Source organism: Epinephelus lanceolatus, chromosome 1, assembly GCF_041903045.1.
Source record: "Epinephelus lanceolatus isolate andai-2023 chromosome 1, ASM4190304v1, whole genome shotgun sequence".
Lineage (NCBI taxonomy): Eukaryota > Metazoa > Chordata > Actinopteri > Perciformes > Serranidae > Epinephelus > Epinephelus lanceolatus.
This window is the reverse complement of record NC_135734.1, coordinates 6,396,475-6,424,244: the sequence shown is the minus strand read 5'-3', so window position 1 is coordinate 6,424,244 and position 27,770 is coordinate 6,396,475. Positions and strand designations below refer to the sequence as shown.

Sequence of the window (27,770 nt, the reverse complement as noted above, 5' to 3'; positions counted from 1 at the left end):
ATCGTGCTTATAATGTCTTCTCCACTTCATGATCAGTAACAGTCCCATATACTCAACAGGTCAGCGTCGTGGTGACGTAACCCAGCATGACGCCCTTACAGACGCACTGAGCGGAAAATAATAATAACTGTAGCCTACCACACAAGCATAAGCCAGCCACACTGAGCATTAGTATTCAGGATTCACAGTGCACACAGAGCTGTTTTGTCATTTCGTGTCCTGTCCTGTCCTGCTGCCTCACAGTTTATCTACCTGGTGAGTGTCTGAAGTCCACCCTGGAGGGACAGAGCAGAAGTAACGGGAGGAAGACCACGGATTTACGGACTGACCGCTCCTGTACGGAAACTGTAAAGACATGGGAGCTGTTCTGGGGGCCTTTTCCGTCGCAAGCTGGGTAAGTTCTTACATTGCCGATATGAATTAGCCTGTGTTATTTACAACCTCACTGTTTTACACGGACGGGAAATGTAAGATATGGTGACGTCATGAAGAGAAATGAGCAACAGGTAGTATGGGTCCACAGTACAGTATGCGGCTCTCCGGTATGGAGAGCACGTAACGCCAAACCCCACTCGCAAATACCTGGTGTTTCAATTCCTAGTCCTTCTCTCCCTAAGATAGGAGAGCATCTAACTTAGTGGGCCGCTTGAGCTCGCGACAGGGGTTCATTGATGACTGAGTTGTTTTATTCTTATCAGCCGGACAGCTTGCATTTTCTGGGGGGAACTTCATTGAAATATCTAGCGTTTTAATAAAGATCGTCTCTTTTCCTGACATCTGGGCAGAGACAGAATAAAACTGAACTTTGAAATGATTAACTTAGGTAAAGTGGTAAATTCGGCACTTACCTGATCCCCTTAGCAATGCTTTTTATTATTCAATGGTGTTTGCTCTTATTCAGTAATTGCGCACTGCTTCCGACCACCACTGTGTACGAACATTTTATCATTGTCACTCGAGCCTTCGCAATGTTTGAAATTTTATTAAAGACGCCGAAGTCTGTGTTAACAATTAGCTGAGACATTTCAGTCTGAGTACGTTGTATCAGCATTTCATATTTTCTTCAAATGTATTTTCCACCAAGCACTGGTGCTTGGTGGAAGTTAATCAGGTGACTTGGTGACCGACTTAGAGTAGCCTTTGTGTTCCAGTTAGCCTTAAGCCAACCTGCTAAATGTTCATTACAAACATCTATTATAAAGTTTTCTACCATGAGGGACAGTAGATAAAAACCCACAGAGACGCAAAGGGTTAATCATATCACACTTGGTCATCTGCTTACACGTGATAAATTGGATTACTCGGCTTTGTTGCCCTGTTGCTGGAGCACAACAAACGCCTTCTTCTTCAGAAACATTGTCAACACATGGATGCAGAAGATGATAATAGAATGGACTGATACAGGACAAGAGGAGAACAGAGCAGCATGTGTATGGGATGCCGTTTGTAAAGTGGCTCGCACTGAAATTAACAGCAACATTTTGCCACATTTAGCTTGGCAAATTCACACCACAAAAAGTGGTGTGAATTTTTTTAAGTCACTTTTACCACATTTACGGCAATATTTGAAAAATTTTAAATATAATGTCACAGTTAAATCTAGATATTAAATGTTAAACCTAAATTCATTCATTCATCTTCTAACCGCTTCATCCTCTTGAGGGTCGCGGGGGGGCTGGAGCCTATCCCAGCTGACATCGGGTGAGAGGCAGGGTACACCCTGGACAGTTCGCCAGACTATCGCAGGGCTGACACATAGAGACATAGAGACAAACAACCATTCACGCTCACATTCACACCTACGGACAATTTAGAGTTATCAATTAACCTAGTCCCCAATCTGCATGTCTTTGGGAGGAAGCCGGAGTGCCCGGAGAGAACCCGGGGAGAACGTGCAAACTGAAGGGTTCCCACACCCGGGATCGAACCGGCAACCCTCTTGCTGTGAGGCGACAGTGCTAACCACCACACCACCGTGCCGCCCCCTAAATGTTAAATTATAAATCTAAATGTTAAATGTCAGATCTAAATCTAAATGTTAAATGTTAGATCTAAATCTAAATGTTAAATCTAAATATAAATGTTAGATTTAAATCTATATGTTAAATAATAAATCTAAATGTTAAATCTAAATCTAAATGTTAAATGTTAGATCTAAATCTAAATGTTAAATCTAAATCTAATGTTAAATGTTAGATCTAAATCTAAATGTTAAATATAAATCTAAACATTAAATCTAAATTTTAAATCTAAATCTAAACATGCTTGGTGAAACTAAATATTTAGCTAATATGCAAATGCACACTGCCGGTCTCCGGAAGTACCAAAATAAAAGCTCGGGTGGTCAGACTGTGTTTATAGCATCAAATAACGAATTAAAACCAAACTAATCGGAGAAAATGAACAATTGAACATCCATCAGCGTGATTATAACTACCTAAAATGACAGAAACCATTTTTGGGGAAATTTTATTTGACGTGTACTTTGAGTTTTTAGTGTCCCGTCCTTGCTTGGCAACATGTCAACATGTCCGTCCGGCAATTTAGCTGAAAATATTGGAAGGGCTGATAACAGAATGGATTGATACTGGACCACTGGACATCATTATGATGTGGACAAAAACTAGCTCACTCTAGCTCTCTATGTCTGCTTCCTGGACGGAAACAGGAAGATGGTTCCATGATCTGTTTGAAGACCATTAACAAGGAAAACAAATGCGATGATTAAGATTTTTAAAAAAAAATGTCTGTCAACATAATGTAATGTGTGTTTTTTAATTTGGTGGAAGGATTTTTCAGTCAAATTGAAACAGCAAAGATGTGATGGGTTGAAGTGTCCATTAGAACTGACACGAAAGTTTGGCTCCTCGAACGTTGTCACTGATATTTGACCTTTCCTTCTTTCATAGTTTCCATGCCTAAAACCCAGAAATGAGTTACTGTGTAGCGTTTCTGGTTCCCTCGTGTCAAAGTCAATGTTTCTTTTGACTGGATTTTTCGTTTGATGCCTGAAATAAAGTCTGTGGTTAATGCAAGTTTCAGTGATTTTCACAATTTGTTCTACAACATAAAATATGTCAGTAAAATACCCCACTCATGGATTTTAATGCTTTTATGTGTCTTAAAAAAGGTGGTTGCTAACAAGTGGCTAAATGAGACAACAGAACAATCGAGCCGCGCCGAACATAGCATTACAGTCTTGTAATGGTGGTGACCTTAGGTCATGCAACCATGGTTTAGTTTGGTTACAGCATTTAAGCTTAGAAAATAATTTGGTGAGAGGTGTTCATTTGTGAAGATTATTTTGCTGAACAAAATGTGTAAGTAGCATAAACATGTATTTGCCACAGAGCTTCTCAGCAATAATCCAAGATCCAATGGAAAAATCCTTTTGAAATTAGCAAAAAAAAATCTTTCTGATTCGGGAACAGCTGACATGCTAAATTCAGCGTCAGTCCGCAGAAAAACATAATCCCTGGAGCAATGCAAAAACGAGTCAAATTTCTTGTATGTATACACATACTTGGCCAGTAAAATTGATTATGGTTAGGATTAGGACAAATAAGAATGTCTTGTATAGAGATGAAAGGCTTAAAAAAATCCTGTGTGTCATTAGAGTACTGTCAAAGTTCAGGGAAAATAAAGACTGTGTCTCTTTGAGGTGTACTCATATAAACACATTTCCCAGGTTTATTTTGGTTCAGGTCAGGAGGGAGCATAGCCTGGTTGGTCATGTGTTGGCTGCATGTTATCTGGCACACATTGCCATGGCCTAGTCTGTGGTTGTACTAAGCTGACCTTGTCTGGCAGGGGTATTAACTTGTTGACAATCTTCCAGGCCTCCTTATCTCTTGACTCTGCTCAGTGGCTGGTGTAGGAGAGTGAGGAAGAGACATCTCAAGCAATGCAGTTAGTGCTTTATTGTAAATGAATACCCAGGCTATTGAAGTACGTCAGTGAGCTGTGCCTGCTTTCACTGAAGTCATTAAATGTATTGAAAATAGGCCATTGATAGTTCTCTTCAAATGGTATTTTCCTCCGTCTTACAATACATGCTTATCTAAAGTTAGGGACCTTATCCGGGTTCAAAATCAGTAGTTGTTGCAAGTTCAAGGAAGTTTCCCCTGTTTGGCCACTGTTGATTGGCACAACATTGTATTTACTACCACCATTGTGAATACAATCACTCTGGTGCTAACAACTTTACAGCAGGACCTGACTGGGTCTCTTTTTAAATCCTATTTACGCTGTCCTGGGTTTCTTGTATTTCTTAATGCCCATTTATGTCTTACGTAAAGCACCTAGAATTGATTTCTTCTTGTTTAAATATACTCGACAAATAAAGCTACTTTTCCATACAGCCACTGAAGTTTATTTTAAGTTCCACATACACCACCCTGCTGCTGGAATTACCCACTACAGTGGGCAGATGTTTTTAAAGGTGAAGTGTGTTAGATTTAGGGGAATGTGGTGGTGTCTAGCAGTGAATTGCAGATTACAACCAGCTAAAAACTTCTGCCAGCCAGAATTCTTTCAGTCTTCATGGTTTAAAAAGTTTTTATCTGGAGCCGAATTATCCACAGGGGTCTCTTCTTCTCCAAATAAACAGACAAGGCAATTTGAAGCACTAAAATCACTGAATAAAGCAGTTTCATGTTACAAATCTCTCATACGTTAATGTGTGCTCACCTTTTTCTGATTCAGACTTTCAGGAGGTTTTTACCATAAGCAGCACTATCACAGGGGTCTCTTCACAGGGGATCATTTTAGAGGCGGTCCTTCTGTGGTGGCCATAACAACATGTTTATAGTTTGTGAACAATGGAGAAGAAACTGTTGGTAGCGGTTGCTGGAAAACCAGAGCTATATGACTTAACCTTCTGTCTGTCCATTTTAGTAAGTAGGTACTAATTATTTCCGAAAAAAAGTAGGTAATCTTAGCTAGTAGCCAAAATAAATGGATAAATAAATGTAGGTTGAATGGGACATAACATATACAACATGGGAATGTTAGGGTAAGGAGGTGATGGGTTGGTTGCCTGGCAACAATAAAAAGACAACTTTTTTTTTTTTTTTTTTTTTTTTTTTTTTTGGGGGGGGGGCCTTACAAATCCATGAATATCTGATGCAGTTTGGCATGTCACTGTGGGCGACACAGCAAATGAGCATCTCAGTGTCTGTCTTTAGAATCAACTGTACAACACTGCCTCCACCATAGCTTGAATATTTTGTACTCCAAAACATCAATAAAGAGATGGGTTGAATTTTGGGGATTTGATGCCTCTATTAGGTTTTTATGTTAATATAATTATTTCCTTTCAAGAGCTGTGCCATACGATTATTGCCAGTTCTGCGGATCAGAAACAACAGTTCTTAGGGAAAAAACTGAATCCAACTCCTTGGAAGGTCTTTCAGTACAAACAGAAGCTGAACAAGACTTCTTTTAGGCAACCAAAATTTTACAATTAACTTTCATGAAATGAAAACACCTTCATGAAGTAGCTCCAGCTATGGCTCCGCCTATTGACCCTTTTACTGTTAGTAAACAGTATGACGATTTCTGGTGGGCGGGGCTTAGCTGGAGTTCTCCACAGACATTAGCTAGCACTAGCTAGCAAGATCTGTTGGCTTGTTTTAGACAGTGGAGGAAGGTGATACGATTGGCACATTTAGTGACACGCATTCCGAGTACCAGAGCGCACTCTGGCACAAACTGGACTGTTCGTAAATTCGGAGCGCTGTTGGAACCGTTTGGTTATCCGGAGCACTGCACTCTTGGAGTTGCAGAGCTCACTCTGGGCACTCTGTCTGGGGAGATGGAGCAGCAGAGCGCTGAGCAGAGTGAATATGTGATTAATGCAACCATTTGTTAATTCATATAGAAATATAACGCTCCATTTTTTTGACCAGCAGGGCACTCATTTTAGTGTAGAGCATCAGATTTAATTCACAAATGCACCTTGTCAGGTCATTCACTCTTCACGACTGGTATGCTCTCACTCAGTGGAAGGATGATCTAACAGGATTGCTGAAGGTGGGATGGCCAGCTTTGTGGTTGATAACTATGCCAATCTTACAAAGTTTGTTTTGCTATGGAAGCTAACGTTACATTATTCATCCCTACATTTTTGATTATCGCCTCCGTCCAATCCTTTCGTCTTATCGCATTTAACCATAGTTGTCTTTGTTTTTGCTGATGGGCAGTGGTGGCTGGTATGCGATTAAATTTAAGTTTTAAGCCTCTTATTGTGGCTCCCAATAACACAACAAGATGACATTTTAAGACTCCTATGTGGGGAGTCGTGTTTTTCCCCCAGGTATTAAAACATCATTTTGACGTTGGCCCTAAAAGGGTCTATACTTTGTGGTAACGCTATGGTTACGTTACCTAACTAACATCACTGTGGTAGTGATTTGTCAATGGACGGCACCCACCTCTTATTCAAAGCGGCCACCCTCTAATTATACATAAATTTAAGCCTTCATAAAATGTAAACGAGTGAGTTACATAAAAAATCTACCCCCATAGACTTGTCACAAATAGAGAAATTGCTAGAGGGACCAAAACTGATTTTTGTACCAGGCAGTAATCATGTTTATTTCTGCTGTAAAGTTGGCCATTTTAACATGGGGGTCTAAGAGGATTGACTCACTCTTGGAGCCAGCCTCAAGTGGCCAATACAGGAACTGCAGTTTTTGGCACTTAAGCACTGGCTTCATTCTTTAGCCACTGATGTTGCTGCTTGTCCAAAACCCAAATGTTCTTGATGAACTATCACAGAAGGCAAGGAAAACCATCAAATGTTCACACCTGAAAATCTAAATCTCATTGCACATATATTTTCTGTGGATAGTTAATGAGTGTGTCTTTCAGAAATACCCCGTTCTCGAAAGTTCGTCAAACATCATTTTCTTTTTAACTGCCCTGTTTTCAGATGCTTTTGCATCCAAACACAATTTATGAGTATCAATATGAATTAAGTGTTCATACCAGAACACACGTGTGTAAATACTGGTCCTATTTCATTATTATTATTGTTTTTTTTAACTGTTTTGTATCCTTTATTTTCTGCGATCACAATCCACGACCATAAAAAATATTGAATGGATACTGCACTATACAATACTAACTGCACATGGAAATAAAAAAGTATGTTGTGAGTTTTTTAATATCCTGTAAAAGTTTAGTCTTTTCATGGCATACTTTCACTCCAATAAGGTTTGTACAAGCAGGGTGTCAGAATTTCAGTGTTTAATGCCAGTAAAACAGAAAACTCAAAAGAGAACATCTTGTCCATAAATATAGAGAGTGCATTTCCTCCTACCCATCCCCAGTCTGATCATGATTTCATTCTGTAACCATGACTCCTACAGCTGACATGCAAGGAAAGTCTTAACTGTTCCTTTTCCAACAGCAGATCTGATTTCGGCGTTCTGTGGGAATTTACCCCATCAATGAATAACTCTCTTTTGTATTCCATGGTCGAGCTCTGCAAACAAACCATGTACTGTTGTTAGATTAGTTCAAGAGCAAAATGGGAGAAAGACCAAATAGGTTTTACAATTTGTTTTCTCTCATGTTGAATCTGATTTACCATACTTACAAGCAGAGAAAAGCCATTAGCCTCAGCTTCCTTTTAATTAACACTAGGACATGGGAAGGATTTTTATGCCCTGATTTGCTGCTTTTCACATCCCCAGCATTCTTAGCTTATTCTATTCTCATACCGAGAAAGTACACTACCAAAACTGAGTTTACAAGTTAAAAAAAAAGCCTATATTTGCCAAAGAAAATAAACGTGCTCGCTGCTGAAAGTTTGCAATTGAAACATTTCAAATAGTTTAAATGGTGAAACAGCTGAAGTTGTAGTTGATGTTGCATTAAAAGTACCAGAAGTAGTTGAATAGCAGTACTAAAAGGAGCTGATATCAGTTGTGTGCAGGTGATAATTTTAGCTAATGGACCTGTCAGTTCAAATAAGTCCTGAAAGGAGCTAGTACCAGTTCAAGTAAGAGACAGTGCCAGGTGAAGGGAGAATAATAGGAATAGAACAAGAAGCTTGTTGTTGATGTTGTTGTTTAAATGTGAGGACCTGAACACTGAAAGGGTTTAACGTGTCTGTCAAAGTGTAACTACAGAAAGGAGTTGAAATGTCAGTTGATGTGTGGTGAAAGCAGTTAAATTTTCATTTCAAGAGTGAAAGATGAAAACATTTAAAGATGGGGATGTGCATGATGAGTCGACTAGTCAATTTAACGTTGCTTCCATTGCTAGCTAGCACAAAGCATCCAGGTTTTAGATTATGTAGCTTCTTTGCAGCAACATCTATAGCCTATTTGAAGAATTGTCAACTGTCATGTCTACATACTGTTATCATGTCTGGATAGACATGGATGTCAACTGTAACTGCAACTTGACTAGTTCTTGAAGGCATACAACTGCAATTGTAATTCTAGTCTTACCTTCAGATGAGTCAACTAGTATAACTTTAAACTTCCCTTTAAACGTCAGGGGAATTAGCTGTTAGAAACATCACTAGTTGAAGAGCTGCTTAATTATATCATACAGTACACCTGTATGGAAACATCTGCATTTGATTATGTTTCTGTCCATCTCTGCAAGTTTTTTTTCCTGAATTTGTCAGCTGTTTATAGATGTTCCTGCTTTTACAGATAAATACCTAAATGCATGAATTTGTTGGTCCCCAGGTGCCATGCTTGTGCAGCAGTGCAACCTGTCTGATGTGCAGCTGCTGTCCGAGCATCAGGAACTCCACGGTGACCAGGATTATCTATGCCTTCATCTTGCTGCTGGGTACCATTGTCGCCTGCATCATGCTGTCGCCAGGTGTGGATCAGCAGCTAAAAAGGGTATGAGTAAGCTGTGGAAATATAGTGAATGTATATATAGAGCGAACATTTCTATTCACAGTTAAGCTCAAATCATATGTGTGATAAATGCATTTGTTTGATGAGGTCTGCTGATATTAGTAGCTAATGTTAGCTAACGCTATATGCACAGGTTTAATTCTGCTGTAGCTGCCTGCTTAACAGCCAATGGAAATAATGAGGCTGTAATAATGTAGTAATGCCACTGAACCTAATACTGTCTTTACTTCATGCTTACTAGGGCTGTTTAATATGAATATTTGATGTTCCGCTTTTTGTTCCATATAAAGTTTTAAAGTTTGAATGGACTTAGCAGGACGTTCAGTGTGACAGCGGCATTCATGTAAAATTGTAAACAAGCTAATTGCGCTTACACTATTTGACTTGAAACAATCTCAGTTGACAGGGGTCTCCGACTGATGATTCAAATCTCTGACTTTCAAGGGGCAGCCCTAAAACTTACCTGTTGGCAAAATGCATCTTAACCTAATTCACTCAAATAACCATATTCATACATAAAAACCTACCTCTGCACAGGACTACATATATACTCCTTATCTTTGTACTTACCTGCAATGTTTGAGTAAGAAAAAGATGATTTGTCCAAAATCAATCTTACATTTGGTGAAAAATCACCTTAAAATGTCTTTAAAAGCACTACATGTAAGTCTCTGTTAACTGTAGACACAGTTTGCATGACTTGGTTGTGTTTGTGGTGGTGTGACAAATTGCCCTCGTTCCATCTCAAAGCTGCAACCATTTCCTGATGGTATTTCCATTTAGCTTTGTTCTGACCACATGACCAACATGGCCTCTTTATTTTTTGTTTATCAGCTTCTGCACCTGTGCCCTCAATCACAGATTCTCCAACAACTGAGTCATTTTTCTGATATTATTATTATTATTATTATATTTTGAGGTGAACTGTTTATTGGCCTAACTCTATTCTCATTGAAGTCAGACAAATAACACAGGCACACCCTGACTGGCGGTGCTCAATTGTTACTTATAAAATGTGTTTCAGTAGTATAAATTCAGGTACCAGGTACCAGACTTGACTTATATAAAGTCAGTTTGAGGTTCACAATGGTGTTTTTTAAATATTGGGTAAATTACCCAGCACTACTTATCATCATATGGAGTTCAGCCCCTGCTCATTTGACCCAGTTTATAAATGCTTTGTTAAGTTAACAAATATGGCACTTCCTTTGCTGTAGATCCCAGGTTTCTGTGAAGATGGGGCTGGCTCTTCTATCCCCGGCCTGCAGGCTGATGTCAACTGTGAAATGTTTGTGGGCTACAAGGCAGTGTACCGCATCTGCTTTGGCATGAGTATGTGGTTCCTGGCGTTTGCCATTCTTATGATTAACATCAAGAACAGCAGGGACCCCCGTGCTGCTATTCACAATGGGTAAGTACTGCAGTAACACTGTCAACACATGCACTCATAACCGACATGTCGCAGTGGAGTGTGGGTTTTGACCACACCCGTTTAATGTTTCTTTCTAACTATCATTTATGTGGGCAACGGGAATGCTTATTTTTTTGTTTGTTTTTCAAAAATCACAGACTTTTTTTTTTTTAACTTGATTGAAACAAAAAGAACTTTGGCTTCCTTTGTCCTCTCCACATGTGCACTGTAATACTAGGTCAGAGGTGTTTGTCCCTCATACAGTGCCTATTACAAACAAGAACAAGAGCTAATGAGTAGATGGGGTGTAACAATACATGTATTCGTATTAAATTGTTCAGTACGCGGCTTTCCGTTTGGTACGCATTGCAAACCGAACAATACGTTGAACTATCCTAATACATTTGGAAAATAAATTATACAGCTTAAACAGTGTTTAATATAATACTCTTGGTGCCAATGCGCTCAACAAGGCAGTCCACATGACGGAACAGGCAACGTGCTGTCTGCATTCTGCTCAAGTGAGACATGCTGGGACATTAAGCCAAGCTAGCTCATTGCAACACAGCCAGTAACGCCATTACCAGACTAGAAACACAAGATCCTCTGTTAGCCTACAGGTCTAGGGTTTGGAGCCTCTTCAGTTTCATTGTGAATTATGAGGGTGATGACGAGAGAGAAAGGTGGATAAAAATACACTAAGGCCAAGAACAAGCCACCATACAGCTACAGACTCTCTTTAGCAACTAACCCAGTAGCATAGTAACATACACAACCCCTGAGCGGAAGCAGGAGCTGCTGCGTAACAACAGACTGTCATTGCAGCTAAGCCAGAACCACACAGTCTAAAGTTGCACAGCACAAAACCAACCAAACCACAATCTGGAAATCCATCACTAAAAAAAAAAAAACTTTTTTTTTTTTTTGTCTTCCTTTACCTCCGGAGGCACAGCCCGGAGTTTTTCGACTAACGGAAGTGCAGGGGCCTCGGCGATCGCTCACGCCCTTCACTTCCGGCGGTGCCCCCAGGGAATCGCTGTGTTGTTTACAAATACTTGCTATTACACGCTAATGTTAGTAGCAAAAGCCTTTTCCCCTACTCATATGAAGCCAGGGACAATAGCAACATTTAATAAAGTAACGTTAAAAATTGGGCTCCATTTATACTCACAAGGTTCACCGTCAAAACAATTGTTATATACTAAAACTTGTTTTCCCCACAAATCAACATGCTAACACTTAAAAAACTATTTTGTGGAGGCTTTATTGCCACTACAGCTACAGTATCTATTCAACACAGGAGTATAAACCAGGTTGGGTCCAGGAAGTTGATTCACCCATATTTTGCTTGGCCCGAACAGTGTTTGCTTAAAAAAATTCTGGCCTTGTTGAGGACTAGGCTTGTGCCGATTTCCGGTTTAACCGGTTCAGTCCGGTTTAAGAGCTCCACCCAGTGTAATTCACGTCAACCGGATAAAACCGGGGGCCTATTGAGGACCCCTGCTTTATGGCATCAGTGCTCAAGATTATCCACAAATACCAGTCTGATTGTCTGTAGAAAATGTAATATCAATAATACATTTTGGTAACATTAGGAATACCTCACTGGCATTTTTCACACTTTCACTCTCACAATAAAAAAAACAACTGTTATTGTCATTAAAACACATTGATTTATCAGTCAGTTTAAATGATACTAAACATGTTTCATCACCAAAAATTATGAACCTAGCTATGCTAAAGAACAGACAAGAAAGCTAGATGGCTTTACATTGTGGGTGTCACCTATTCTTGGAGTTCCTGTATGGGATATGAAGCACACAGTAACCACATCCCTCCTCTGCTGATCACTGAGTAGCTCAGTCTTTTGTCCCACGTTAAACCTTGTGGTGTGTAATTCTGTTCAGATGACCCTCTTGCTTTGCTTTGGACATTGTTTGACTTTGAGGCTCACTGGATAGATATGGTCTTGATATAACTGTAAAATGTGTTTTTATTACACTCCAGTGTTTAATCAAATATTAACTTGTGTTTTCAGATTTTGGTTCTTTAAGTTTGCTGCTTTGGTGGCAGTAACAACTGGTGCCTTTTATATTCCAGATGGGCCTTTTACCTACAGTAAGAACTTTATATATTTAAAATTTGGTATCTCAGATCACGACATCCACTATACACAGAGTTGTGATAAGATATGATAGATGAGTAATTAAATGAACTGCGTGTGTGTTGTTACAGCGTGGTTTGTCGTGGGCTCTGGTGGAGCTTTCTTTTTCATTCTGATCCAGCTGGTGCTGCTGGTGGACTTCGCACACTCCTGGAACGAGGCCTGGGTGGGAAACATGGAGACTGGCAACTCAAGGGGCTGGTATGCAGGTCGGTGACTCAAGCTGTGGCACAATTATATGCTGTATACAGCTACTGACTGTGTTTTTAGCGTGTACCATGTAGCGTTGGAGTCATCACTCAAAAGAAGGGATGTATTTCACATTACTTGTTTCTTTTAATAAAAGAATAATGCACCACTTAATTATGCCCGACCCTGTAGAAAGAAGGTCATTACATTACTCCTTCAGTGTATCCTCATACAACAGTTTGTATGATATCCTACAAATCGGTGCCCCACAGATGACACTGCATCCTTAATGTAAAGTTATTGAGGTTAGGTTTATCAAAAGAAACATGGTGAGGACATACCTTAAAATGACCTAAGTTCACGCAAAGCTCACACGGTTCCAAACACTGGTCTCCTGGAATAAAGTCCTATGTTTTGTGACCCATCCACCACCTCAACCATCCTCCTAACAATAGGCCTCTTTCTTCTTTACTCCTCTGTGCAAATTACTTGCTCATCTTTGCGTGGGATATGTACAAATTTTGGCGCATCCTACTTTTTGTAGGAAAATGTACGAATGTACAGTACAGGCCAAAAGTTTGGACACACCTTCTCATTCAATGCGTTTTCTTTATTTTCATGACTATTTACATTGTAGATTCTCACTGAAGGCATCAAAACTATGAATGAACACATGTGGAGTTATGTACTTAACAAAAAAAGGTGAAATAACTGAAAACATGTTTTATATTCTAGTTTCTTCAAAATAGCCACCCTTTGCTCTGATTACTGCTTTGCACACTCTTGGCATTCTCTCCATGAGCTTCAAGAGGTAGTCACCTGAAATGGTTTCCACTTCACAGGTGTGCCTTATCAGGGTTAATTAGTGGAATTTCTTGCTTTATCAATGGGGTTGGGACCATCAGTTGTGTTGTGCAGAAGTCAGGTTAATACACAGCCGACAGCCCTATTGGACAACTGTTAAAATTCATATTATGGCAAGAACCAATCAGCTAACTAAAGAAAAACGAGTGGCCATCATTACTTTAAGAAATGAAGGTCAGTCAGTCCGGAAAATTGCAAAAACTTTAAATGTGTCCCCAAGTGGAGTCGCAAAAACCATCAAGCGCTACAACGAAACTGGCACACGTGAGGACCGACCCAGGAAAGGAAGACCAAGAGTCACCTCTGCTTCTGAGGATAAGTTCATCCGAGTCACCAGCCTCAGAAATGGCAAGTTAACAGCAGCTCAGATCAGAGACCAGATGAATGCCACACAGAGTTCTAGCAGTAGACCCATCTCTAGAACAACTGTTAAGAGGAGACTGCGCCAATCAGGCCTTCATGGTCAAATAGCTGCTAGGAAACCACTGCTAAGGAGAGGCAACAAGCAGAAGAGATTTGTTTGGGCCAAGAAACACAAGGAATGGACATTAGACCAGTGAAAATCTGTGCTTTGGTCTGATGAGTCCAAATTTGAGATCTTTGGTTCCAACCACCGTGTCTTTGTGAGACGCAGAAAAGGTGAACGGATGGATTCCACATGCCTGGTTCCCACTGTGAAGCATGGAGGAGGAGGTGTGATGGTGTGGGGGTGTTTTGCTGGTGACACTGTTGGGGATTTATTCAAAATTGAAGGCACACTGAACCAGCATGGCTACCACAGCATCCTGCAGCGACATGCCATCCCATCCAGTTTGCGTTTAGTTGGACGATCATTTATTTTTCAACAGGACAATGACCCCAAACACACCTCCAGGCTGTGTAAGGGCTATTTGACCAAGAAGGAGAGTGATGGAGTGCTGCGGCAGATGACCTGGCCTCCACAGTCACCGGACCTGAACCCAATCGAGATGGTTTAGGGTGAGCTGGACCGCAGAGTGAAGGCAAAGGGGCCAACAAGTGCTAAACACCTCTGGGAACTCCTTCAAGACTGTTGGAAAACCATTTCAGGTGACTACCTCTTGAAGCTCATGGAGAGAATGCCAAGAGTGTGCGAAGCAGTAATCAGAGCAAAGGGTGGCTATTTTGAAGAAACTAGAATATAAAACATGTTTTCAGTTATTTCACCTTTTTTTGTTAAGTACATAACTCCACATGTGTTCATTCATAGTTTTGATGCCTTCAGTGAGAATTTACAATGTAAATAGTCATGAAAATAAAGAAAACGCATTGAATGAGAAGGTGTGTCCAAACTTTTGGCCTGTACTGTACATGAAACCAGCCTGACTAATTTTGCATTACCCAACTGGTGGGTCCCGGTCCAAAAGTGGGTCACGGATCCATTCTGAATGGACTGCAAGTGACTCACAAATGTGTCAAGTTTGTAAAAAACACACTTTAATTTTAAGTACAGTGAATTTCCAGCACAGAGCTTTTATTTTGAAGTGCTGTTTCCTGCTGTAGAGTGAGTAAATAACAGACAGCTACTTGACAGAGATGGCAATCTAGCTCGATAACATGGCCAAACACAAGTATGATGCTGAATGTATTAAATTATGTGGACCTTGAACTAATGACAAAGGAGAAATCTGGACCCCATTGTTGAACCAGTTGGGAATCACTGCCCTACAAGATCAGCTGAGACACATTGTCATGTAATTGTAAGTTGACAGTAATAATGTTAACCTTTCATTTGCCCACATATCAGAATAAAACAAGGATCAGGAGAATCAAGACGGCAGCGCAGCAGGCTGTAACTAAATGAAACTATATTAATATATAAAAGAGGTTGGCCTTCATAACATTGCAAAGAACAAATATTAATTGCCTCAAAATAATATATCAATAGGCCGAAACAAAATAATATAACAGACTGGCCTTCCTAACACCATTAGATGATGACAGACATAAAAGCATTTGCTTTGTCTGTTGATCTGTATTTCCTTCATAATCAAAAATATTTCTCCACTGCTGATTTATTCCTGAGTAAATAACATCATCCTTATCATCTCCCTTTTGGCTTGTCAACTGATGGCTGCTGTTTGACAGTGAAACAGAATTTAAAAATAAAGGTGTAACCTAAAGATGATATGGATCTATGTTCGATATATCAGTCCAGATAGATGGATTGTTATACCGCTACTGGATACTGTGGAAAATGAGCATTGAACCTGTTGCAAACATTCAGAATCGATATGTATCAATAAATCAATATTTTTGACAACATTATGAGGTACCATTAGTAACATACATTGTCATACATGTATAGCATATCCATCACATGCAGACTAGAATTGGTTGATTTTTGAATGTGGTGTTGATAGACACCACACTCCCACAATGCAAAACACAATGAAAAACTGCTCACAGCTGAAATAAATAATCAAAATTGGGGTGTGGGGACGTAAGACTTCAAATGTAAAATATATTGATTCCTTATATACTTCTTTACGAATGTTTTGGGCTATTTTTGTATCAGGTATTTACCTTTTCTCCCTTTTGTTTTTAGCTTTGCTGACAGTCACAATCCTCAACTACACCCTGTCATTTATTGCTGTCGTGCTGTCCTTCGTCTTCTACACCAAGCCTGATGGATGCTTCATCAACAAGTTCTTCATCAGCTTCAACATGTTGCTCTGCATTGTGGCCTCTATTGTCTCCGTGCTGCCTAAAGTACAGGTACGGGACAGAAAATTGTACCTGCTGGGGAGCTGGTGGCTTAGTGGTAGAGCAGGCGCCCCATGTACAAGGCTGTTGCCACAGTGGACTGGGTTCAACTCCAGCCTCTGGCCCTTTGCTGCATGTCACTCCCTCTCTCTCTCCCCCCCTCACACTTGTCTATCCTATACATCAAAGGCTAAAAAGCCCCAGAAAATATCTTTGGAAAAAAAAAGAAAATCATACCTGTGTCAAACTATGCAAAAATGTGACATGCTTTTGAGATACACAAAATGGAAATAATATCATGAACACCTGTACGGTGTTGTATTCCTTAGTATACATGTAGGGAACACATTACAGTACAAAAGTAATGATACAGAACATATGTTGTCAAAAAAGAGAGTTTAGATTACACCTTCATCGCTCTCAGACACTGTTTACAGTTTGTGATTGCTCTTATCAATATCTTTTTTATTACATGAATCAGAGACACAACATCACATTCTTTTTCAAGGTCTAAGTGGGGGAAATTTTATTGTATGGAAATAAAATGTGACCTTACCTTCAGGTCATGTTCAGAATGACTTCCTGCTGTCGCTTCCTGCTTGAAAAAATTTAGCCATCTCATTTATTCGGTCATCTAGCGGCACAGTGGGAGTGCCAATGCAGGATGTGCTGGCAAAAAGAAAATGCAGGATTGTTCAAAGTTGGACCAGGCTCAACTTTTGTACCCGAGCATCATCAGACAAGGTGCTGCAGTGGCTAATCACATGCAGTTTCCTCCGTATGGTGGCTGGGCTCAGCCTTAGTGAGATAGGGTGAGGAGCTCAGACATCCGTAGGGAGATCAGAGTAGAGCCGCTGTTCCTTCATGTTGAAAGGGGCCAGTTGGGGTAGTTCAGGCATCTGATCAGGACCCCTCCTGTTAGAGGTTTTTTGGGTAGGTCCAAGTGATAGGAGGCCACAGGGCAGACCCAGAACACACTGGAGGCATTATATACAAAATAGCTTTAATATATCCACTTACTGGCTTTATTCCATACTTTTTTCCATACTTAGGGTTTTCATTAGTTAACAGAGTTTGCTCTGTTATCATGGAATAACATGCTATAAACTGATAGATTTCTAACTTTTGTATCTGTATGTGTCCCCAGGAGTCTCAGACACGTTCAGGTCTTCTACAGTCCTCCATCATCACCCTGTACACCATGTTTCTGACCTGGTCTGCTATGACCAATGAGCCTGGTGAGAATGTTTATTAGTTGTCTGAAATAATACTGCAGCTTTGAATTAGCAAAAATAACAGCCATCCATGAGCTCCAAGCAAGTAGCAGGACAATGTTTTTGTCTCTGCCATCATTATGCATTGTGGTAATCATTTTAAAGAATTACCATCCTGTTTATGTCATATGATGATGAGTGATTGCTTTTGTTAGTTATGCTTTTGGTTGTTCTGTGAAAAAAATGCATGATGTATGCTATGCTTGTTGGAGCGCAACAATTTGTAGTTAATAGATTCATCCACAGAATGTGCATCACACACAAAGCATTGCTATTGATTTGGAATGGTTTAAGTATTATTTTCAAGCTACTTTCATGAATTTCATGTCATGTGCTTTCACGTCATTTTTTCACAAGAACGTGTATTTAAGGCATGTGAAGCCCGGAACAAGTCTGCACGAGGTCTCATATTTTCTATGAGTCAGTGGGTCTCATTCATGAAACTAATTTGTGTGTAAACTGTTCGCAGAAGAAAATGTACCTGTATTTCGGCATTTAACAATATGATAGGGGCTGTGATCTTTTCGTAGGTACTAAGGTACTAACAAAATCTTACTGCTTCTGACTGCTTGTAGTGCTTGTCATTATTAGAAATTGAAATTTTAATTTGTATTGTGCTCTGTAATGTTCACAATAGGCAGCCATATCAAACCATTTTTTGGTTAAATTCTTGGATGGTTCAACAGAGAACACGGACCTAACGGTATCCGTTACCTCCTTTCAGGCCAGAATTGATTAGCATTCATGAACATACACATGCCTACGATCAAATCAGAGTTTCCTGGGGTGTTTATGAATCAGGTGTAGGTTTTTAGTACCAAGGTTTTATATGTGCAAATCTACTCACAGATTTACCAACATTTCATGAATGAGACCAAATCTCTGTAACCATTTGTACTTACAAACTGAGCTGTACATTCAAACATTGTGCTTTTTCTTTGTCTCCTCCCCTCAGACCGAGAATGTAACCCCAGCCTACTGAGTATCATCCAGCAGATCACAGCCCCAACACTGGCCCCTGTGGAGATGGAAAACCAGACAGCAGTGGTAATCATTGGCCCAGAGGAACCTGTCCTGACATCCCCGTACCTGCAGTGGTGGGATGCGCAAAGTATAGTGGGGCTTGCTATATTTGTCCTGTGCATCCTTTACTCAAGGTATGTTCACTGGGTAAGAGTAGAAACAATGAACCTGATTCACAAGATTTTGGGATCTTGGGAAATTTGTTCTTGAGAAAAGTCCTTAAAAAAGTCAGATTCATGATGTGTTCTTATAATAATGAAATCACATTATTCTCATAAGTTGACAGTGTTTGTCAGCTGATCCTAATTAGCATTACGCCTGCAAATCCCCATAAAAGGGCATGAGACTGCAGGGCTGTGTGCACAAAGGGAGACTGAAGAAGAAAACAAAGTTGAGAAAGTCTAAGAAGGTGGAGGACCAGACTCCAGACATAGGCTAAAAAAACTTGAAGTGGAGGTGCTTCTGCAGAGAGTGAACGCCAATCATGCTGTCATACCAAGTAGCGTCAGGAATGGATAGAAAACAACACAAGCAGATGCATGGGATGCTAAAAGTAAGCGTACAGTGGCACAACTGTAGTGACTGAGGACAGAGACGAGCACCATCAGGTGTGTACATGTAAAGTGGAGCATTTGGGAAACAATCCGTGAATTTACACACACAGTTAATTGGAGTCACAGTTATAGCTCGACTAGGCCATTTAATTGGACTACAGTCCTTGTCACAGTATACAAGCATGGGAGGGGAATCCATTTACTGACCGAAGTATGTCCAACTCCGCCACAGCAGGTGTTGATATGCCTCCTTTTAGCTTGTTAATATTGGACCTTTTTCCAGTTGAACTATTACATCACAGACCAAACAATCGACAAACAAGTTAGCTATGGTTAGCTAGCGGACAACTGACAAAATGACATCATCTCCTCAGTTCACATGTTTATTGTTGCTTTGTGTGATCAGCTTCCGCCAGAAACAACAATGATGTACTAATGTTTTGCTAACTTCTTGTTAGCACTGTTATCAAATGACGACTGTACTTAACAGTTAAAGGGTCAGTGTGTAATATTTGGCTTATTGTCAATCTGAATCTGAATCTGAATATTCTACCCATTAATATGTTTATACAAGTGTATGATCGCTATAAAATAAAATTCGTTTGGTTTTCGTAGCCTTATAATTATGCTTTTATATATATATATATATATATATATCAAGGGCCTTGCTTTATCTTGCGCCGCCATGTATGTACGGCAGACCGAGTGGACAATCCAGCCAGCCAGAGAACGCGTTTTGCGTGTATAAATGAACCAGCGAAGACAGTCGAAGGAAGGAAGGAAGAAGGAGGAAGAAACAGCAGAGAGTGTTAGTAGTTTGTCGATAGAGAGTAGTGAAAAGTTTTTTAGTTATAAAGTTTGCGAATGGACCACACTTACCACGCAACAGGAGAGAATGAATCCGAACCGTCATCTGCGAGGAAAAGAAGACGCAGCTTCACTCCTGTGATGCACTCTGTGCGGCGCTTTTCCTCCTGATGATATATCTCCTCAACGATGGTAGCAGTAGCACCGAATCCCATTCTGTGCATTCAGCCTCTCTTCTCACCCGCTCAGCATCAAACACATGGAGTTCCTCATCTGTATGCTCCGGCTCAAACAGGTATGGCTCTGGGTCTGTGTCCGCTACAAGAAACTCTTCAAAATCGCGTTCAAAGTCGTCCATTGCAGCTACTATAGTCTGGAGATATTGCTAGGCTAAATAAACAGCTGAGCTCTGTTTACCGGCTATGCTGTCAGTCAGTGTGCGGGCTGGAGATTGGTGGAGCAGAGAGGGGAGGGGGGTCCCCACTTAGTATGGCAAACGAGTATGTGTGTAAAGTTATGAAGTGTGTCTGTTACGCTAGAAGAGTCAGAGTTTGGGACGGAGTGGAGTGTTACCAGAGTTTCTGGAGTGCTCAAATAAACGGGCCTTTTTCCCGAACGCTCCTCTGGTCTCCTGCTCGTGAGGGATTCATTACAATATCGTAACATGGCTTAGATTTCTAAATAAACATTCACCTCGTCGCTAGATAGACCTACTCCTGAAAAAGTCGTGCGCAAGGCTTTTTGTCCCTACAAGGCCACCGTCATTTACCCGACGGGAGGGGTGAGCGAGTGAGCCCTGCAATCTAGAATTTGACCGCTGATGTCACTGTTTTCAACCCATTTTACACACTGGGCCTTTAAACTTAGTATTGCTGCACCACTTCACGGACAAACAAAGGGCTCCTGCTAAACCCAGTGTTATTTGGTCCTCCTAAAGGTCCTCGGTTTAAAGTCCATCAGAAACAACAGTTTTGGATCAGACCCAATTGAGGTGGTGGGAAGATTTCAAGAGTGGGATTGTTTTCTTTTAGGAGTCAGAGGAAAACATCAGCATGTCCATAGCATCACATGTATCTCCTTAATCCTTATATCAAAGGGGAATCTATGGTAATGAGATCTCCCGTTGGTGTTTTAAAAAAGGTAACATAGCCTGTATACTCTTCTATCTCTGTGAAAAGGGGAGACTGCTAAAGACTGCAATAGACATCAAATGCTGCTGAATTCGTGGAGGATATTTGTGAAACGTAGGTAATATGAACAGAATTCTTTTTAAACAGACGGGGTAATATATATAATATAGTCTCTATTAAGCCATGGTGTAATTACAAATACTTTTTTTATTTAATGATCTCTGTTGAATAAATGGTAAGCCATACTTTTAAAGTAGCCTACAAAATATTTAGATACACAGGCCTATAGTGGCATGCAAAAGTTTGGGCACCCCTGGTCAAAATTTATTTTACTGTTAATAGTTAAGTGAGTAGAAGATCAAGTGAACTCCAAATTCATGAAGTTAAAGATGAAACATGCTTTTCAACGTTTATGTAAGGTTGCAGTATTGTTCTTTGTTTTGTACAATTTTAGAGTGAAAAAAGGAAAGGAGCACCATGCAGCACCCCAAGACATTTGTGCTCTAGACAACTTTTACCAGGGTCTCAGACCTTAATTAGCTTGTTATGGCTCTGGCCTGTTCACAGTCACTGTTAGGAAAGGTCAGGTGTTGCAAATTTCAAAGCTTTATTAATACTCTGACTCCTGAAACCTTGTCCCAACAATCAGCAGCCATAGGCTCCTTTTAACAGCTGCCTAGCACTCTGAAAACTTAAATAACTGATGCCCACAAAGCAGGAGAAGGCTATAAGACGATAGCAAAGTGTTTTCAGGTAGCTGTTTCCTCAGTTCATGATGTAATTAAGAAATGGCATTTAACAGGAACCGTGGAGGTTAAGTTAATGTCTGGAAAACCAAGAAAACTTTCAGAGAGAACTGCTTGTAGGATTGTTAGAAAGGCAAATCAAAACCCCTGCCTGACTGCAAAGGACCTGCAGAAATATTCTGGAGTGGTGGTGCACTGTTCTGCAGCGACACCTGTACAAATGTGACCTTCATGGGAGAGTCATCATAAAAAACCTTTTCTGCATCCTCAACACAAAATTCAGAGTCATAAGTTTGCAAAGGAACATCTAAACAAGCTGATGCTTTTTGGAAACAAGTCCTGTGGACTGATGAAGTTCAAATAGAACTTTTAGGACTTCATAAAAAGAACACCTGTCCAACTGTTAAACACAGGGGTGGTTCAATCATGCTTTGAGCTTGTGTTGCAGCCAGTGGAGCCAGGAACATTTCACAGGTAGAGGAAAGAATAGATTCAGTTAAATTACAGCTAATTCTGGAAACAAACAACACACTATCTGTAAAAAAGCTGGAGATGACCTTGAAATCCACAATGGACTACCTCAAGAGGTGCAAGCTGAAGGTTCTGCTACGACCCTCACAGTCCCCCGACCTAAACATCATTACAAATCTGTGGATAGACCTCAAAAGAGCAGTGCATGCAAAACAGCCCAAGAATCTCACAGAGCTACAAGCCTTTTGCAGGAAGAATGGGTGAAAATCCCCCAAACAAGAAGCTATGATACTTGCTACTATGTACTGACCATGCAGGGTGCCCAAACTTTAGCTTCAGGCCCTTTTCTTTTTGTGTTATTTTGAAACTGTAAAAGATTGAAATAAAATAATAATCTTGCTAAATAATCCTCCTTAAAATATTGAAAAAATGCTTAATCTTCAACTTTTTGCCTTTTAGAAATCAGGTCATCTTTTACTTGTTTAGCTTTTCACAGTAAACCAAATTTTGACCAGGGATGCCCAAACTTTTGCGTGCAGCTATACTTGCGCAGAAGCCAATCACATAGTTGTTACATTTATTTGCTTACATTTATTTACCATGCTGGTAATTTAAGTACTTAATTTATTTATCAATAAATAAATATATATATATATAATATCAACAAGGAAAAAATGGTGATTACTTTCATTACTGGCATTAAATCTCTATTGTGTTGGGTGGGAGATGTGATCATATCTCCAAAGATATTGACCAAATCCCTTGGAACAAAATTGTATGCTGCTGGCCACTTGTGTTGAATTTTGTTTTTTTGTCCTTAAACACATTTCGTCTGTGTATGTGCTTTGTTCCTGCTCTCATAGAAGTTATCAGCAAGCTCTGTCCTTCAGCTGAAATAAGGCTGACTCTGTTATAATCGTATTATTCTGTTTTATCACTTTATTAAATAACATGAAAGACAACTCGATCGTTTCACTTTTTATTTGTTCACTTCTGCCACCACACCCTCCACAATTTAATCCATAGCGTTAAATAGGCTAATTTATACTCCTTTTATGCACAAAAATAGATTTGTCCATTTCAAATATTGTTGGTGCCCTCATACTGCCATGTGTCCTCTATGATGGCACTTTAGGGCAGAGTCAGAAGATTCACACAAACGAGGTGATGGTGGAGGAGGTCCAATATTGTGCCTTTTTACGCAGGTAGCACGGGGGTGGTCTGTGCAGCCATTAAATACATCGAGACATATGGACCGAGAATTCTTTTCACTGTGTTACTTATTTTTTCCGTTCTGCCATTATATACATTTCTTGTGTCATGTCATCTCCTACAGTCATATCTCTCTTGAATTACTCTATACTGCTTCCATGATCACCGTTGTTACTGCTCTGTTTTGTACGTATAAATACAGACGGAATGAATACAGAGTATGGACAGAAGGCTCCATCTGTCTCCATTTCCATATCTTGCATTAAGCATAAATGAGCCCATAGGAGCTCTCCTAAGGGCTAACATGCTTTGTGAATAACTTTTATCTTTACCAGGATCTAGGCTTAACTTAAGGGTAAATTCATACTTCTCATAATTTTCTTAGAACACTGGGAGCAACTCTTTGTACTGGGAAGCTTTACAAATGCAGTCTGAGGTTATGAAGTAATTACCTATCAGTGTGAGACATGTATGTGCCTTTTCTGTGTTGTCTGTTTTTTCATATGATGTTGTGGTTTCCACTTCAGGGCCAATTTAATAAAAAAATTTAAAAAAAAAACACACAGTTTGTCATATTTCTAAATGGACACACAGTATTCATTTATCTCTGTTCTGCCCTCAGCATTCGTTCGTCCAGCACCAGCCAGGTGAACAAGCTGACCATGGCCTCCAAAGACTCGGCCATCCTGGCTGAGGGCGGCAGCAGCCCTGACCTCTCAGAGGAGTCAACAGGACCCAGGCGGTTGGAGGACAATGAGCGAGACATGGTCCAGTACAGTTACTCCTTCTTCCACTTCATGCTCTTCCTGGCCTCGCTCTACATTATGATGACTCTCACTAACTGGTACAGGTCAGTCCTCCCCCCTTCCAACACAGTATTAAAACAGTTTGTATTAAAGGAAAATACCAAATAAGACAGTGTTGCTGCACCTGGCAACAAACACGACACTCAATGCTAAAACCCCATTTTAAATGGTTTCATTTTTGTTAACAACTACACCACTAAATATTTCAAACTTATGTAGCTGCTGCCATTTACTGCTGCTAGACAGCTTTTTCATGCCTCTGCGCAGAAGATAGCAGTGGCCCAAGCCATTATGTTTTTGGGTTGTCTGTCTGTACGCATGTGTGTCCATTTGTTCCATTCTTGTGAATGTGATATCTCAAGAAAGCCTTGAAAATTTGGCACAAACGTCAACTTGGACTCAACGATGAACTAATTACATTTTGGTGGTCAGAGGTCAAGATCACTGAGATCAGGTCTGTCCCATTCTTATGAACACAGTATCCCGAGAACACCTTAAGGGAATTTCTTCAAATTTGGCACAAACATCCACTCGGACTCAAGGATATACTAATTAGACAAAAGTGGTCAAAGGTCACTTTGAACCTGTCACATTCTTGTGAATGTGATATCTCAAGAAAACCTAGACAAAATTTCTTCAAATTTGGCACAAACGTCCACTTGGACTCAAGGATGAACTAATTAGAATTTGATGGCTAAAAGTCAAGGTTACTGTGACCTTACATCTGTTTTATTCTCATGAAAGCAGAATCTCAAGAAGGCCTTGAGGGGAACTTCCAGTTGGGTATGATGGAGTAGACACACATTGAGTCTGGCTCCTGATTTTCTAGAACGCTGTTATTCCATTTTTATTTGTGGCCAAACAGGGATATTTATACCTCTGGCAACATATGACTGAAAGATGGCATCAAAGTCAGCCAAACACAAAAAAGAGACTGGCCTTTTCATTTCAGTGTTCCTGAAGTCATAGTACGCATTTTCTGTTCTTGACAGCCCTGATGCAGACTACACCATAACCAGCAAGTGGCCAGCAGTGTGGGTGAAGATCACCTCCAGCTGGGTGTGTTTAGCCCTGTACATCTGGACCCTGGTGGCTCCCTTGATCCTCACCAACCGAGACTTCAGCTAATCAGCAGCTCCATCTCTCTCTCTCTCTCTCTCCTCCACAAACCTCCTCCTTTTTTTCTCTACAGAAATTCAGATTGTGTTGCCAACATCTTCCTTTCAAAATAATCTCACATTTTATACTTTTAGCTGGAGTTAGTTTAATTATTTATTAAAATTAAAATTGGATGTGGTTCAGAGGTGCCATAACAGCTATTTCAAGCACTAGTGATTTCATACCAGTGCATAGCAGCAGCTCATTCAGGATACATTCAAGAGACATCCAAGGACAATCCTACATTTTCTACCAAAACACAAAAACACCATGAAGAAAAACATTCCATTTGTGTGTGTAAATTTATTATCAAACACAAGGTCCAAAATAAAACCAGCAGCATATTTTCATATTGTGTACTCTTAATAATCTAAATGTATCTCTGCTGTAACAACAACAAATAGTCAGATGTAGTCAAACACAGATTTTATTTTCACTGCTTAAAAATATGAATGTATTACAATATTAATGTTAGTTTGTGAACTGCACACAGTAGTTTGCTGCTATGCCTTCTAATGCCTTAAGTGTCTAACATGTTTCAGATCCATTAATATATTGAATATATTAAGAGTATTATGAAATACATGAGTGCAGTGAACTACTGCCAACTAACATGACTTAAAGTCAAGTTAAGTTTCTGCCAAATATTTAAGATATTCAATGTAAGGGAGTTTTAGAGATGTGATGGTTTCAGGCTGTAAAATAAATCCATACAGTGACAGGATACAATCAACATTATGACTTATTAATTGTTTTTCTTTCACCATTGTATGACTCCAAATAGGATGGAATATCTTTAATGTTTATTATGATTTTATTTGTAAAGAATGCCATCTTTTTGTAATTAAAAAAGCTGTTTTATTAGAAATGTCAGGGAATGGATATTAAATGGTTAAATATGTTATATATATATGAAGGAAAAAAAACAGATTTATATGATACAAACACTGACCAAATGCCTTGTAAACTAAAGTGATTTGCTGTAGTTGGTATAAGCAGGCTTGGTTTTCAATGCTTCTGTAGTTTCTTTTCACACTCATTTAAAGTCATGCATGTTCAGTTTGACTCCATTTTCACAGCAGAGACTCAATGTGAAAAACTCAGATAAATAAGCAAATCCATCTTGCATCATGTTTATTAGAATATCACTGTATATTTTCAACACTTAAATATAATCATTGTTGCATGGTAAAAGGGTCATTATCAAAGTATCCTTTCAAATATTACTAATATAACTTCACATCAAAACAGAATGCAGTGGCTGATTTCTCATATTCAGATTGTACAAACAGCTGTGATACAAAGATCATAAACATACAGAGAAATAAGTAATGCATACATAAAACAGTCTGAAAAGATACTGTAGTTATATAATTAGGAGCAATTCAATAAACCACAAATAACTTAATTACTTTAATTACAACTTTAACCAAAAAAACACTGCATTGTTCAGTAATAAGCCTTTGAACACGGCTAATATGAAATGTCTGTGCTCTGAAAATTCTCAAATAATACATGGTTTTACACTTTTTTTGAGTTGCCTGTAAATGTTGAATTTAGCAAGGCAGTTTGGTTGAAAGGCTCCAAGTCTGTACACTGAAAGTCTGTTGTGACTTCCATCAATTGTGCAAACACTGTAAAAGAATAAATTCAGGTTTACCATTGAGCTCTTGTCCTGATTCAATCAGATGTCTTCTTCCTACAGTTCCATCCTGGCTTTATGAAGGCTGGAGTGTGCAACAAACAAATTCAAGAAAAAAAACAAAAACTTTTGCAACATGGTCCCAACCTACCCTGACTGGATTAGCTTACTTTCTGTTGCTGCTGCTGCTGCACAGGTTAGACCCAGCGCTGCCCATCCCAACTCATCAATTACTGTTACTTTCTCAGTAGACCCCCTTGTCAAAATATGACACTACAGGTATTCGATTCAATTCAATTTTATTTATAAAGCCCAATATCACAAATCACAATTTGCCTCACAGGGCTTTACAGCATACAACATCCCTCTGTCCTTAGGACCCTCACAGTGGATAAGGAAAAACTCCCCAAAAAAAACTTTTAACGGGGAAAAAAAAAAATGGTAGAAACCTCAGGAAGAGCAACTGAGGAGGGATCCCTCTTCCAGGACGGACAGACGTGCAATAGATGTCATACAGAACAGATCAACATAATAAATTTACAGTATTCTATATGAGCTGTTTTAGTTTTGGACATTCAGGGAGTACCTTTGAGTACTTTGGAAAGTGCTCTATAAATAAAATGTATTATTATCATTATTATGATGTGTCAATTAAGGGTATTTTCACATATAGTCCTTTTAAAACAAACTGAACTCAGTCTTCTTAA

At 39.6% G+C, this 27,770-nt stretch overlaps 1 protein-coding gene across 1 annotated transcript; it reads left to right on the top strand.

Annotated features, from left to right (window-relative positions):
* Positions 1-82: 82 nt before the first annotated feature.
* Positions 83-27,087, top strand: serinc3 (serine incorporator 3). The gene is made up of 10 exons (XM_033627763.2): positions 83-394; positions 8,709-8,870; positions 10,106-10,299; positions 12,338-12,417; positions 12,535-12,672; positions 16,083-16,252; positions 17,388-17,478; positions 18,470-18,671; positions 24,080-24,307; positions 25,256-27,087. Exons 1-10 carry the CDS (start codon positions 356-358, stop codon positions 25,389-25,391), a joined length of 1,440 nt encoding a protein of 479 aa, XP_033483654.1. The 5' UTR covers positions 83-355; the 3' UTR covers positions 25,392-27,087.
* The last annotated feature ends 683 nt before the right edge of the window (positions 27,088-27,770 follow it).

What these genes read in the sequence shown, in the direction of transcription:
- serinc3 (XM_033627763.2), top strand. Translation starts at nt 356, where the DNA reads ATGGGAGCTGTTCTGGGGGCCTTTTCCGTCGCAAGCTGG. An exon ending in CCGTGCTGCCTAAAGTACAG is followed by an intron (nt 16,253 to 17,387) that starts GTACGGGACAGA and finishes ATGTGTCCCCAG; the next exon opens with GAGTCTCAGACACGTTCAGG. An exon ending in ACTCTCACTAACTGGTACAG is followed by an intron (nt 24,308 to 25,255) that starts GTCAGTCCTCCC and finishes TGTTCTTGACAG; the next exon opens with CCCTGATGCAGACTACACCA.